Here is a 14,447-nt window from a genome sequence, read left to right as displayed (position 1 = left end):
AAAGACATAAATATAAAGAGAAAACATTCAAAACAGTCAAATTACATTTTTGTTTGAGGCTGTTTTTCTTTCTTCCAGTTTTGCTCTTACCAGTCATAGTTGTTGTTAAATGTAGCGAAGTTTGAATGAATTCTTTTGGAACCGAAGATGAACCTAAAGACATGAAAAGCGTAAAGACAATTAAACTGGTGAAATGCTGGAATTTAAAATGCTGGATGAAGAAGATGAATACTTTCTACCAAAGATAAAAGACAATTGTCCAAGGGAGACAAATAAATGAGAGCACTAGGGCACAGTTTGTAGAATTGATAAACCCTGAAAACGCCTCTGGTGCCAATGTTGATGAAACGCTGAATTCTGTTACTTCTAACATCTTGAATGTTCTGGATGCCATTGCCCCTATGAAGGGTAAATTGAGAAAACATAGACAGAAAGCTCCCTGGAGGAAGGATGATCTAGTCAGGGCACAGAAACAACAGTGCCGCAGAGCTGAGCAAAAGTGGCGCAAGTCAAAACTCCAGGTTCATTATGAAATGTATAAGGGGGAGTCGTACGCTTACAACCAGATCTTATGGAGAACCAGGGAAAGGTACTTCTCTGAAATCATTGGAAGTTGCAGCAGCAACTCTCGTGTCCTCTTCAGAACAGTAAACAGATTAACTAACCCTCCAACCCAGCTACCAATAGAACTGGTTTGCACACCTAAATGTAATGAGTTTGCTGTATTTTTTAATGACAAGGTTCAGGGCATTAAAAAAGCCATCAACTCCACAACACATATAACTTTCCAACAGCCACCTACTCACTCTAAGCTGACTCACTTTGTACCTGTCACTGACCAAACTGTCCAAGAGACCATCACCCGTCTGAGCTCTTCTACGTGCTGCCTTGATGTGTTACCCACTAGATTTCTAAAGTCTGTCCTGAACAGTGTGTTGCCATCAATTACTCAAATATTTAACATGTCTCTTCAATCTGGAATATTTCCAGAGGCCTTAAAAACTGCAGTCATTAAACCTCTCCTGAAGAAAAGCGGTCTTGATCCCACTGTACTGAATAATTACAGACCTATCTCTAATCTGCCATTTTTAGGAAAAGTCCTTGAAAAAGTTGTCTACCAACAGCTCACTGACTTTCTATTATTAAACACTTGTTAAGTGTAGCAAAGTTTGAATGAATTCTTTTGGAACCGAAGATGAACCTAAAGACATGAAAAGCGTAAAGACAATTAAACTGGTGAAATGCTGAAATTTAAAATGCTGGATGTAGAAGATGAATACTTTCTACCAAAGATAAAAGACAAATATAACAAAACAAAAAACAAATGTGGAAGTTAAAATCTAACATCTTCCAATAATTAAATAAAAGAAATTTAAAGAATTTAAAGAAACATTCATATAGATTTTGAATAATTGTGAACATTGTATTCTTTAAGTTACCTTTCATTAATGTGGTCACAGAAGACGTTGTTGTAAATATCTCAGTGCTACCAGGAGGAGAATCTTAAGACATAAACATGCCATACAATAACATTTAAAAACATCACAATACTTTAAAGCCAACAAATTTACAAGTTAATTGAAATATATTTAATTTCTGTAAATATGAAATAATTGAAGATGGCTTTAACCGTTCCAATAACCTGTCTTAGTTGAGGTCACATCTGGAGCAGTTGTAGATATTTTAGTGGTAACAGGAGGAGAATCTAAAGACAAATATACAGAAAAAACATTTTAATGAAGCTGTTTATCTGTAAGTAACAACAAGATTAGAAACATGCTGCAAACCGGAAACAAAAAATAAAATAAAACACAAATGTTTCAGACGACAGTCTCTTTTTTTTTTTTTAAATAACCCCAACTGTTAAACCAAAAAAAGACATTTTATACAAAAAACTTCCCATTCAGGCCTGTTTTTGAAACTTTACACAATTTTGTTTTGTATGTTTTTTTCTCTCTCTAATTGTTAGTTACCTGTCAAAGTTGTTGTCACAATTGGTGTAGTTTTAAAGAATTCAGTGACAGCAGTGGATGAAGTTAAAGAAACATTGACATGCAAGAATTAAAAAAGATGTTAAAGGAATTTTCAAAGCTGAATGATCTATCTAAGGTGAGTTTGTTCACATGAACACATGTGGAGAAATAGAATTATCTAATTGTGACATTTTTATAAAGCTGCTATGTTTTCTACTAGAAACACAATTTCTGCCAATAGTAAGGATAGGACATTAAAAAAAAAGCAACTATTGAGAAATAAAACACACTTTCTTGCAAACATTCTCTCTGGAGAATCACATTTTAGACTAATATTCAGGTATGGAATTCTCTCTTTACAAAGTATCATCTTTGTTGTTTTTTCTTTATTGTAACTTACATGTTAGGGATGGAACAAGTGTTGTAGATGGACAAACCGTAAGATCTGAAATAGAAATCACAGTGGGGTTAGCAAATAGAAAAATAAAAGATGTTAACTTTACATCAAGTTGCATCGACAAGATTGCATAATTTATTGAAGTTTCATTATAAAGTCACACCATGCCTACATTCAAAACAAACTTATGATACGATAAAGATATTTCAAAGCCTTTGGGCAAAACATATGATAAATATTTTCGATAAGACATTCTTGATAATAAATAAAAGAAAAATCATAAAAGACAGATGTCTGACAACACACAGATTTCAAGCGTTCACAAAAGTTCAAATCTGGATTGAATATCTCTGACAGACCATAATACTTACTGTTTGGCTCTGATTGACAGAACTGTCCATCTGTAGGAACAGCCTTAATGCATCCACACGCACTGCCTTCATCACATTTCCCATAGGTGGCGCACTTGTCACACGGCCACAGGAAGTTCCTCTCACATCTGCACTGAATGTTTGATTCAGCTGGACTGCAAACTGCAGGAAGACATGTTGTCTAACACAGAAATACAGCAACTAGACTTTAAGAAATAGAAATATTTCTTCTCACCTGTGGTGACATCAGCATCTGAAATGTTTACGTCAGAGCTGATTTGACGAGGGAAAGTGAGGTTTGCAAAGTTGCGCCTCAACTGTTCTGTGTCCTTTATGTTGATCTGAATGTCCAAACGGTATTGGTAAACGGAAACTGTGGAAAAGGATCAGACAAGAACGAGTTCATGGTAAAATGTTAAACATAAATACACTTCTATGACAGAGTACGTGTGTGACAACAGGTTAGGATTTTTCCTTTTTCTCATATCTGGCCTTGATTGCTAGTTTGAAATTTTACAAACTAGCAAATGGCAGAAGTTTAACTTTTAGTGAGATCTCACCTGACTTTGGCTGACAGAATGACCCGTCCAGTGGTACTTTGTTGATGCATCCACATGTGTTGTCAGTGATCTCACCACAGGCTCCATAGGAGAAGCAGCTTGAACTGGGCCAAGCATAATGATCCTCGCATCTGCACTCAATGTTAGTGCCATTTATGTAGCACACTGGGAAAAAACAACACAACTTTCAGTAATGATACTCAATTAATCCCCATCGGTTGGACCAGGAAGCAACAGACTGTTATTAAATCACTGCTGACTCATTTACAAGAAACAGTTCCTTAACAGGGGCTGCACGGTGGAGCAGTGGTTAGCACTCTTGCCTCACAGCAAGAAGGCCCCCGGTTAAAGTCCTGGCTGGGGGACCTGAAAAACTACAGCAATGGGGGACATTTCTGTGTTGAGTTTGCATGTTCTCCCCATGCATGCGTGGGTTTTCTCCAGGTTCTCCGGGTTCCTCCCACTGTCCAAAAACATGCTCAATTGGCAACTCTAAATTGTCCCTAGGAGTGAGTGTGAGAGTGAATGGATGTGTGATATGTGGCCCTGCAGCAGACTGGCGACCTTCCTGGGTGTCCCCTGCCTTTGCCCATAAGTGGCCCTGTGGCCGAAGAAGATGAATGAATGAGTTCCTTAACCCTTTTGCTATCCTAGACACTTTGACATTGGGAGTTGGGTCATCTAGACCAGTGTTTTTCAACCAGTGTGCCGCGGCACACTAGTGTGCCGTGGGAGATGGTCAAGTGTGCCGTGGAAAATTGCCCTCATTAACTGATCTAAAAACATTAACCATCTCCAGGAAATCAGCTCTTTGTTCATCCAAACAGGTCCTGATAAAACACTGAGTAGTTAGGAATATAAACGATCATAAAATACTTTTTTCGTTGTGTTTATTTGATTCTATTAAAGACATTTTGATAAGAATGACGGTAACGCGAAATAGCTGCAGCTATAACTGTGTAAGGAAAAGTCCCGCAGCTTTTACTGTCTGCACGACTCCACCAATCATTCTTGAAGGCTTAATCACATGTCATCAGTCTGACCAATCAGAAGTGGTTAAAGTCTCCACTTCCTTGTTCCAATTTAGCTCATAACTCAGTCAGTTCCGACAAAAACACCAGCTAAAGCTCGTCTTTAGCGGTGTAACTTTCCACAGAATCTGGTATCAGACCGTGGAACAAGTGAACAAAACCATGAAGCTCAGAGACGCGAGTCTTTCTGCCGTTTTCTCACAGTTTTCACACTACATCTCCCATGATGCATTGGCTTAAAGGGACAGCGTCTTGAAAACACAACGAACATACAGTTTGTATGTAACTTAACTTTTATTACATCTTTTAGAAAAAACATCTGCAACTTCCTGCTTCCTCACAAAAATGCATGTCAGATTGCCGGGGGGGGGCTGTAGATCAAAACAGACTATGAGTTTCTGCTTTTTTTTTTTTTTTTTTTTGGGATGCTGGTGTGCCGCGGGATTTTTGTCAAGGTTAAAGTGTGCCGTGGCTCAAAAAAGGTTGAAAAACACTGATCTAGACCAACTAGATAGTGCACTGAACCTTTTTTCTTCAATGATTTGTGAACCTCACTGGTGTCCCTGGAATACATGAAATTTTTCCACCTTTATCCACCTTTGTCATGGTAGGGAGAACACGTCAATATGAGGGTGGGGTCATCTAAGATAGCACAAGGGTTAACAGAGTGGTTTGATCGCCTTTATAAATGTGCTGGTTGTCTTGTCTGTTTACAGTAGCTGTGGGTCGTTGCCATGTCTCCTTCCCCAAGTCATCTTTATGTCCGTATCTGCCATTACATATTATTTTGGAGCAGTGGAGCTTATTAGGAATGTGCAGGTCATGAATGAGGAAAACACTGCCTTTGTTTCTTGTTTTCAGTTACTGATTCAACTTTAATGATGGTTCCCATATTTATAAAAGCCGTTTCCAACTAAAAACACCATCAACGTTTGTTTTTCTAAAATATAACAAAAAGCTGAAACTGAAACACAATTTACAAACTATAGAAAAGCTTGTAGATTTTGAGAAATTAATATTTTTGTCAGAAATATCTTCAAGGAATTCATAGAACCTTGAACATTTGTGTTCCAACTACTGAACTGTCTGCAGATGGAGACACACCAGCTATTGATGGGGCTTGAGAATTCAGGTTAGGAGGTGATCAAGAATCAGAAAATAGACTTGAATTCTGATTTTCTGCTCTGCACCAGTAAAATCAACAGCACTAATAGAAAGCACTCTGAGCCACTGTGCTGCTGTAACAAACCCTGTGGGACTTCCAGACAAAGTGAAACACGCCTGTTTACTCTATACATGTTATGCATAGTTGTGTCTTGACCTTAAACCCTACACAGCACATTGGATTTCCCCTTGAAGACCAAACTACTCCCTGACTCTACCCCATCAGGAAGCTCTAATTAGGAGATAATTGACATTTTGACCTGAATGGAGAGACAAATGTCAAATTCTGCTTCGTAATCCCAGAAAATCTGAAGTCAGAAAAACGGATTCAACTGTTGGATTCTGACTTCATTCCATTTTTGTGAATATAATTATGGATAGATCAGCACGCCCCCCCCCCTCCCCCCCACACACACATGAACTGTGACTTCTGTCTTTCTTTTTTTTTAAACATCTGTAAAACATAAGGATCATCTGATCATCTGCTTAAATAATGAATTTGAAGGGTTTTTATTCTGGTCCCGGATTTTTGGTCAATGACACCCATTACATTTCGATGATGGCAGCTGCTGGCTGCAATGTCCTTGACCTGACCGCACCTTTTGAGACTGAACCACTGCATCGTCCTTGTACAGCGGCGCCATAGCCAGGTTAGTGTAACCCTTGTGCTATCCTAGGCACTTTAACATTGGGAGTTGGGTCATCTAGACCCACTAGACAGTGCTCTGAACCTTTTTTCTTCAATGATTTGTGATCTTCACTGGTGTCCATGGATTACATGAAATCTTTCCACCTTTATCCACCTTTGTCATGGTAGGGAGAACACGTCAATGCAAGGGTGGGGTCATCTAAGATAGCACAAGGGTTAAAGGGCACGCTGGGAGCAAAAGGTCATAGCAAACACGTATGCTACACATAAGGTAAGTAAGGGTGAAGTGGGTGAGACGATTTTTGTTTGTCTGGGCATCCTATGAACACTTACATATCATGTGCACACCCTGTGTGTGCAATATTGGAGCCAGTTCCCACACCTTACTAATATAATTGTACAATATTGTTAGGGCATTGTACAACAGAATTAGTATGTCATAAGTGCTTGCAACTTATATTAGCCTTACAGGAAGTTCACAATGCACTTACTACATGTATGACCATCCTTTTTATGATGTCTCTGCACTCCTCTTTAGATCTAGCCACTCCTCTCTACGACCCTCTACGGGCCCAGACAACCCAAAAACCCACATCAGTACAGGTCATTCCACCCGTATGGGTGCATGTAAAATAAGGCTTTAAGGAATTCTACTTCATCCAACAAACTCAATCACTGAAACGTTGATCCACGTGTTCCCTCAAGATCTGAACTCCAGCCTTTAGGAGATTGAACTTTATGTTCAACCCTGCTGGTCAAATCTTGTACTGTCAGTGAGAATAAAATAGTCTTTAATGCCTGAAATGTTTACCTGTGGATAGGTCAATCTGTGTGATGTTCACTGAAGGACCCAAAGTCAGGATAAATTGGCCAGTCCTCAGGAAGTTCCTCAGGTTCTCCAGTGTTCTGCTGTCTGTCAGATTCACCTCCACATCAACTTCATACTCGGCTTTATCTTCCTGCACTGAAACATCAATTTAACATTTAAAACAATTCAACATCGGTACACTTTTTCCTTTTCTTTTTTAAGACAATAGGGTTTTATGGTGTTATCACTAATTCAGACTCTGAATTAACATTTTGAATAGGCAAAACTGATTACACTCAGAGAACAGACACTACATTAAATGTTTGTGCTAAGTAACACAATGAGTCCTTAAACATCTGTCCCCTTCCTTTTTTTGAAATATGTTTTTGTTGTTGAATCAGCAAATACAGAGACAATTACTACTTTCACAAAACAAGTACCTCAAAGGCTTGAAATCATCTTAAACACTTTTGTTTCCTTTGGCTGAAGTTTCTTTTTCCTGACAATTATAAGTTAGAAGAATTTTTACCGCCTCCATGCTGTACACAAGCCTGCTGCAATTCTGTTATCTCAAACTGGTAAAGGATCAAACATTAAACCACATTTAGCAAGAATACATTGTTTTTTTCTATTCTGGTTGTGCAAATTGTCATGCAAAAACAGAAAAACTTGTGTGTTCCTCTAACAGATGCATCTCTGAACCATCACTTTGCCAACTCTCTTACTGTTTACGTGCATGCCATTTAAAAACAGTTCTATGCACTATTATTTATTGTAAATGGCATTCCAAGGTACAGAGCCTGTGACTTGACATGGAAAAAATAAATAATTTCTTGTTCCCACAAATGAATATCTTGTTCCCACAGAACAATATTCCGTTCCCACGAATTAATGAATTTGTGCAAACAAAATAATTATTTATGTCATAAGTCATTCATAAACAAGGATTGCAGCTTCGCCCACCGGACTTAGCTCCTAGCTTCCTAAAAACGGATGTGAACAATAGTTGGATTTTACGGCAGATACCTTCCCATTTCTGTCTGTGTGTGTCTTATTACATTGCCTTGAAGACACAGATGATGTTTAGAGATCAGATTTATTTATTTTAAAAAGCATCGGTAATCATGTTTTCATGTTTGGGTTCATTCACATCCTGGTACGCTCTCTGTCCATGCTGCTGCAAAAGCTGCTTTCTGCCCGCTTCTTCCGTTTCTTCGTGACCCACATTCGAAAAATATTATAAGATTTTGGATGCCCAAATTCAGGACTTGTCTTTTATTAACATTTTGTTTGCATGAATTATTTCGAGGGAACAAAATATTATTTTGTGGGAACAGAATATTAATTTGTGGAAACAAGATATTAATTTGTGGGAACAAGATATATTTTATTTTTTCCATATCAGGACACGGGCCCCGTACCAAAGGATTTTTTTTCATTAAAATGGAAAATTGAGGTCAGTTAGAATTCACCTAATCTGATTTACACTAAACTGGATCCATGTTTTTTTAGCTTCCCCAACTGTTTTGTAAACACTATCTTCCATTGTAATGTTTATTTTTTTTTAAACAGAAATCTAGATTTCACTGTCGATTATTTCTCACTCTTACCTTCACGTTTTATCCGCCTGTTAGGTAATCCAGGTTCATCGTGGTATTGCTGGTACAAAAGAAAGAACTGTTATTACAGCTAAAACACTGGCTTTATTATTAATACAGGAAAACAATCAGATGTTGGGTGGTATACAGTAAATAATAATTTACCTTTAAGACCTGAACTGACAGTTCACTGAAATTCTGTGTTTCCACAACTAACAGCATCAACAGAAGAACGAAGGTCAAGTTACTCTTAGTTTTTGCCATTCCTTCAAACAGAAAGTGAAAGAAAAAATAAAACAGATAAAAACGGACAATGCTATTGTAGAATGCTATTGCATCATTGTACAATGATAGTAGATATTACAGATAAATATAGATATAGATATTAGTCCTGTATTGGCGGGATTTAGGGACCAGAGACACCCGCAAATCCACGAATATGTAGAACCACCCCCCACCCCCGTCACATATCCTTACTCATCAAAATTTGAACCATTTACTAGAGAACATTGGAATATTGCTCAACATAGACTTGTTTTTTTTTTATTCAGAGCAATTGACTGTACTGTAGTGTACTTTATGACCCACATTGGTAAAATGTCTCTCTGTGTCTTAAAACCAGAAGTCTGTGCTTCCTCCTTCATCAGTTAGTTTAAGTGCGAGAGTCCTACAGCGCGATTTGAGCCACCAGCCGCAAAAGTCTCATACAAGCGTCTTGAGTTGTCTGAGCCTTTGTGATGAACCGGATGAGTCAGGTGACTGAAAAGAAATCTGCAAAACATGTATGGCGTTTCATCTCTGCCATAATGGGTGTCCTTCGTGTTTCGAAGTTGACTGTCTTGAATTTGAGGATTAAAAATGACAGGCTCTCATTTGGGCTGCTAGTCCAGCACGGGATCTGCAGAAGCGATCACATGTCAAGCATTTGAAATCGGTTGAAGTTGCTACGGTAATGTGCCTGTTGGTATTCACGTTGGCGTTGGTATTCAATGGTTGTCATGGCTTCCTTTAAAGTTTCACGCCATTTGGATTTTTGTAGGGCTTCTTCTTCCCAGTTGTAGTATGGGATGCCTGCTCTCTTCATGTGTCGCTTTAGCACATCTTTATAGCGTAGTTTCTGTTCGCCGCAGCTCCTTTTTCCTTGAGAAAGTTCTGAGTAGAATACTGCTTTGGGTAATCTATTGTTGGGCATCCGAGTTGTCTGAGCCTTTGTGATGAACCAGAAGAGTCAGGTGACTGAAAAGAAATCTGTGAAACATGTATGGCGTTTCGTCTCTGCCATAAAGTGAAAGGGCGTAAAGACAACTGAGCGGCGTGTTCAGGAACAGTGTGAGTGAACCTTACAACCGTGCAGGTGCAATTTAAAACTGCACGCCTGCAAACCTAAGTAAGCCGTGATCTTGGGCGGTCAATTCTTCTTTGCACGCTTGCTTGGATTTGCGCTCAGTATTATGTGGCGTTTTGTCACTTGGGGGCAGTAACCATTCTGGTTGTTCAGATTGGCTGAAATTTGCTGGTCAAATGCGGCGAGGCAGCGGGGCGGGACATTCATTTTACATAGCAGGGGGAGTTAACAGGCAGCTCTTGGGCTATATGCAGCTCTCTGCCTTTTATCATATTTTCTATATACCATAGTTTCACCACCATAAGGCAAACATAAAAAGTCTTACATTTTCTCCAAAATGTACGGAGCGGCCCCTATGTGTTTCTGGTTGATCTGATTGGCTGAAATTTGCATGTCAAATCCAGCGAGGCAGTGGGGCGGGACTTTCTTTTAGAAGTTTTAATAGAAAAGAAACTGTGGCTGTAACGTGGATTAAAACGGTAACAAATGCAGTGATTTTTACATGAGAAAAACTTACAGCAAGAAAAACCTGCTGCACTTTCTTGCCTTTCTTACCTTTCTGACCTTAAATTAAAAAAATACCCAGTTCAACAAAAGATTAAAATATCAAAAGGACCAGAAAAGTCATCGTCTCACCATATCTTTTCAGGCTGTCTTCTGCTCCTGCGTTTTGCTGAGCAGCCACTCCAAAATAGCAGCCTTCAGGGGGAAGCTGATGGCTATCTATTAAAAAATACTTCCTGAAGGTGGGAGGCTTGCTTTGCTAACACTAAGTGAACTGGTTAAATATTTACAAGGCATTTCTGTTTTCATTACATTTAAAAAAGACGACATTAAAAATGTCCTTTTTTTGTTTTTATGTGATCTGTTGCTGGTAAAACACAAACGGCACTAAAACACTAACAGTTTTTAAGTTTTTAGTCTTTTAATGCTGTGACTACAATGAAAATTTGAACTTGTAGACCTTAAGGTGCTTCTGTTTCAGGATTGATAATTTGCATTTTCACCCTTGGCTGTTCATTGCTAGATTAGGTCATTTCTCATCTGTATCGCCTGATCTGCAGACCCATGTTAGCAGCGGCAATCGCATGTTTTCTAGCATGTATTTCAGTAAATCACTATTAGATTCATATGTAAAAGTGCAACACAGGACATCTGTTAATTTCAAAGGATGCAGTGATGAAGTCAATTTTGTTTGTAAAGTGCCCGATTAGGATTTTTGATAGAAGTATTTTTTATATATTAAACACTTCGACCTTAAAAAGCCCTAAGCAAGAAGTAATTGAATCAAGTGTCCTGCAAGGTTGTCTACACCAAAAGTGAGGTGGTATACTTGATGTTTACTCTTTATAAACTATGTAAATAGTAAAACTAAAAGGTTCAAATTCAGTCTTGCTATATTTTATACTCATGTAAACGAAATAAACTTCAAGTGTACTACTATCTCGGCAAAAGCAAACATAAAAGCAAAACTAGTAAACCTTCAAAAGCTAACAGGACAATCGAAAACAAAGCACAAATATTTTTTTTTATGATCTTGATATATCAAGATCATAAAAAAACAAATGCAAAGACTCTTATTGATAGAAGTTGAAAACTGACAACTAATTTAAAGACATGTTTTAAAAAAGAAACGGTGAAGAGGCTTGTTGACAGCAGTTAAAAGTGAAAAGCCCAAACGATTCTGATCTTCACCTTGGATTTTAGTTTCTCCAGTTGAAGCTAATCAACCGAATGAAATCCCAGTGAGGAACATAGGCTTGAAAATCGTACCTATATTTTAAGATTACTTCTGAAATAGCACTGTTTCAATTTAGAGCCTTGTACTCTCCAACCACAAGTAAAATAAATTACATGATAAAGGCAGAGATTACTGTCGGAAAGAACTGCTTTAAAAAAGACTCCACTTAACAAGCTGCTGAAATGACCCTAGACAAACTTCACCATCAAGCTTATTAGACTTTTCAATTTAAAACTCACATTTTGATTTTAGTCAGCCTCACATGGGGATAGAATGTGGAAGATTCCCTGGAAACACTATGATATAAAATCTGCGTGACTTAGGAAGCTAAAGACAATTCACCCCTTAATGTTGTGTAAACATGGTAGATAGTGGTAGTAGTGAAAATCAACAGTTTTCTCAGAATGTAGCCCAGGGATATGGGACACAAGGATGAAAGAGACGTGCCCCAAAACTAAACCCTGACTTACACAAAAACGGTGTAGCTACGACAGATTTAAAGCCGGAAAGATGGGTACCCAATCTTTCACGTAATCTGGCAGAAAGACTTTAATCCATTCTTCAACACCAATATTAGCTAAATTGGCAGCAATATTGGAATAATTTTGATTAAAAAAAATATTACAACCCCCTTTATTCTGTTCATCAGGTGGGAAGGAAGGACAAAGTCATCAATGGAAAAAAAATACAACCCACATCTCTTTTCATTTTATAATCTATAATAAAATCAAATTCAAATTCATTTTATTTATATAGAACCTTTCATGTACAAAACAGCTCAAGGTGCTGTACATAAAAACAAAACAAGAATGCAGAAAACACCAATCTCCCACATGTTTACATCGGACAGATTTTCTACCATCACACAAAACCTGTTGATCATTTTTTTCTTTAGTATTATCACAACACACATTTACTGTAAGAATTAGATTGCATCATCTTTATAGAAATGATTTTAAATCAACAAATATGAAACTAAAGATTCTTTATTACCTTCTTTTAAAGGTAACTAGTAAGTAGCCTTCATCCAAAAGCATCTCTTTGTTTAAAAAATGACGCCCATGGTTTTTAAACGCCACTTTAAATTTCCACACAGAAAAGTATCAGGACATCTCCGTATTCCACAGACTTCTCCTTCACCTCACAGGTCCATGAAACTCAGTAAACTCCAGTCTGCACTAATACCAATACCAACTCACAGTCAAAACAAATCTGTGTCCAGATTGGGAAACTCGTTCTGCTGGTTTCTCACACGTCTAATAAAAATCTGCAAATTGATGCCACTAAAACCACATTATCTTCCCTGTGTAGTGTAGCCCCGAGAAGAAGAAAAAAAGATTAAATACATTAATCCCATAAATGATCAATATTAGTATTAATATTGATATTGCAGAGTTACTAAAAGGAATATGTTTGAATAAGTCTGGGTGATGACACAGATTTAACTATAAGGAAATGGGTTGATTGTAAATAACAATGTTATTGTTGTTTATTGAATTATTTTGGATTATGTAACCTCAACAGAGTCAGTTTACAGGACTATATTTTATTTTGAAAAAATGCGGAGTGTTCTGTGGAGTGTTCTATGGTTTTCATGGGACTAAGCTGATTGGCGGAGGAGAGGAAAAGAAAAAAAGAGGAAGAAAGAAAAAGGTTCTGGACGTGGAAGCACGCGGGAAAGTGGAGAAGAAGACGGGAAAAAATAAACTTTCTGCCGGCCAAAGTCAGGAGGAAAACTTGAGAGTGGTTTCCCGTGACAGAAAAGGTGACTGAAAGTTTCCCGTTTTGGAGTTTCTCACTTGAGCGTGACCCGGAGCCCACGGAGCGGAGCTGCAGCGCTGAGCACGTTGGATTTCCCGCGACGGACGACAGGTGCTGTGGAAGGATGGAGCAACGGCTAAAGTTGCACGGAGAACGCAGGACGGCTCTGCACGGAACAACAATTTTTTCCCCCCGGGGGTAGTAACTGACTGTGTGAATGAGTGAGTGAGTATGGGCCCAGTTTGTTATTTTTCATGACGTGGTGAATTATTGCTGTAGTGTATTGGAGTTGTTATACACTTTGTGTCCACAGGTGTCGCTATGAGATTTGTGTTGTACTGTTGTGGTGCAGTAAAAGACAGCTCAATAAACAGACGGTAAACTGAACACTTGACTCCGTTCACGTCGTATATTACATGGTGTCAGAAGTGAAGAAACTTAATAGGAAAAAGGAAGAAAATGGAGCAGATGAAACCACCGACTTCACTAAGTCTAGAAGGAAATCTAGTGGAAAATTGGAGGGTCTGGATCCAGAGATTTGAACCTTTCCTTGTCGCCAGCGGAATCGATGAAAAGTCCGACGCAGTGAAAAGAGCCACATTCCTGCACGTGGCTGGGGACGGAGCAATTAAGGTATTCAACACCTTTGACTTTGATGAAAATGTCGATGACTACGATGTGATGAAAGAGATGTTCAGGCGACATTGTGAGCCAAGAAAAAATGTGATGTATTTGAGACACCTGTTCTTCACACGCCTGCAAGGAAAATCAGAAACTGTGGATGCGTATGTGACTGATTTAAAAAATAAAGCAAGAGACTGTGAGTTTGAGCATCTCACTGACTCACTGATACGGGATAGAGTCGTTTGTGGGATAATGGATGATCAAGTTAGAGGAAGACTATTACGAGAACCTGACCTCACGCTACAAAAAGCAATAGACATTTGTAGAGCCAGTGAGTTAAGCCGGAGTCAGCTCAAAAGTCTGCAGGAGGAGGTTGAAATTCCTGTGCATAAAGTCACCAAGCAAAAACAACATGAGAGAAAGAA

General features: G+C 38.4%; 1 protein-coding gene across 2 annotated transcripts; it reads right to left on the bottom strand.

The window, feature by feature from the left end:
• Nucleotides 1-2,224: 2,224 nt before the first annotated feature.
• Nucleotides 2,225-11,926, bottom strand: LOC144990097 (uncharacterized). Of its 2 annotated transcripts, XM_078942699.1 has the most exons (8): nucleotides 11,877-11,926; nucleotides 8,717-8,817; nucleotides 8,564-8,612; nucleotides 6,957-7,109; nucleotides 3,302-3,466; nucleotides 2,977-3,114; nucleotides 2,742-2,903; nucleotides 2,225-2,418 (listed from the first exon to the last, which is right to left on the bottom strand). In XM_078942699.1, exons 2-8 carry the CDS (start codon nucleotides 8,813-8,815, stop codon nucleotides 2,360-2,362), a joined length of 825 nt encoding a protein of 274 aa, XP_078798825.1. In that variant the 5' UTR covers nucleotides 8,816-8,817; nucleotides 11,877-11,926; the 3' UTR covers nucleotides 2,225-2,359. The 2 variants fall into 2 exon arrangements, with proteins under 2 accessions (XP_078798825.1, XP_078798824.1); XM_078942698.1 differs by having other exon boundaries at nucleotides 2,415-2,903.
• Between the last annotated feature and the right edge of the window lie 2,521 nt (nucleotides 11,927-14,447).

Source organism: Oryzias latipes, chromosome 24 (genome assembly GCF_053564925.1).
Source record: "Oryzias latipes strain Hd-rR chromosome 24, Olatipes_Hd-rR_3.1".
NCBI classification, from domain to species: Eukaryota; Metazoa; Chordata; class Actinopteri; order Beloniformes; family Adrianichthyidae; genus Oryzias; species Oryzias latipes.
This window is presented reverse-complemented; position numbering and strand designations above follow the sequence as displayed.

What these genes read in the sequence shown, in the direction of transcription:
- LOC144990097 (XM_078942698.1), bottom strand. Translation starts at nt 8,815, where the DNA reads ATGGCAAAAACTAAGAGTAACTTGACCTTCGTTCTTCTGTTGATGCTG. An exon ending in CAGGCGGATAAAACGTGAAG is followed by an intron (nt 7,110 to 8,563) that starts GTAAGAGTGAGA and finishes TTGATGTTTCAG; the next exon opens with TGCAGGAAGATAAAGCCGAG. An exon ending in AGATGCTGATGTCACCACAG is followed by an intron (nt 2,904 to 2,976) that starts GTGAGAAGAAAT and finishes GTCTTCCTGCAG; the next exon opens with TTTGCAGTCCAGCTGAATCA.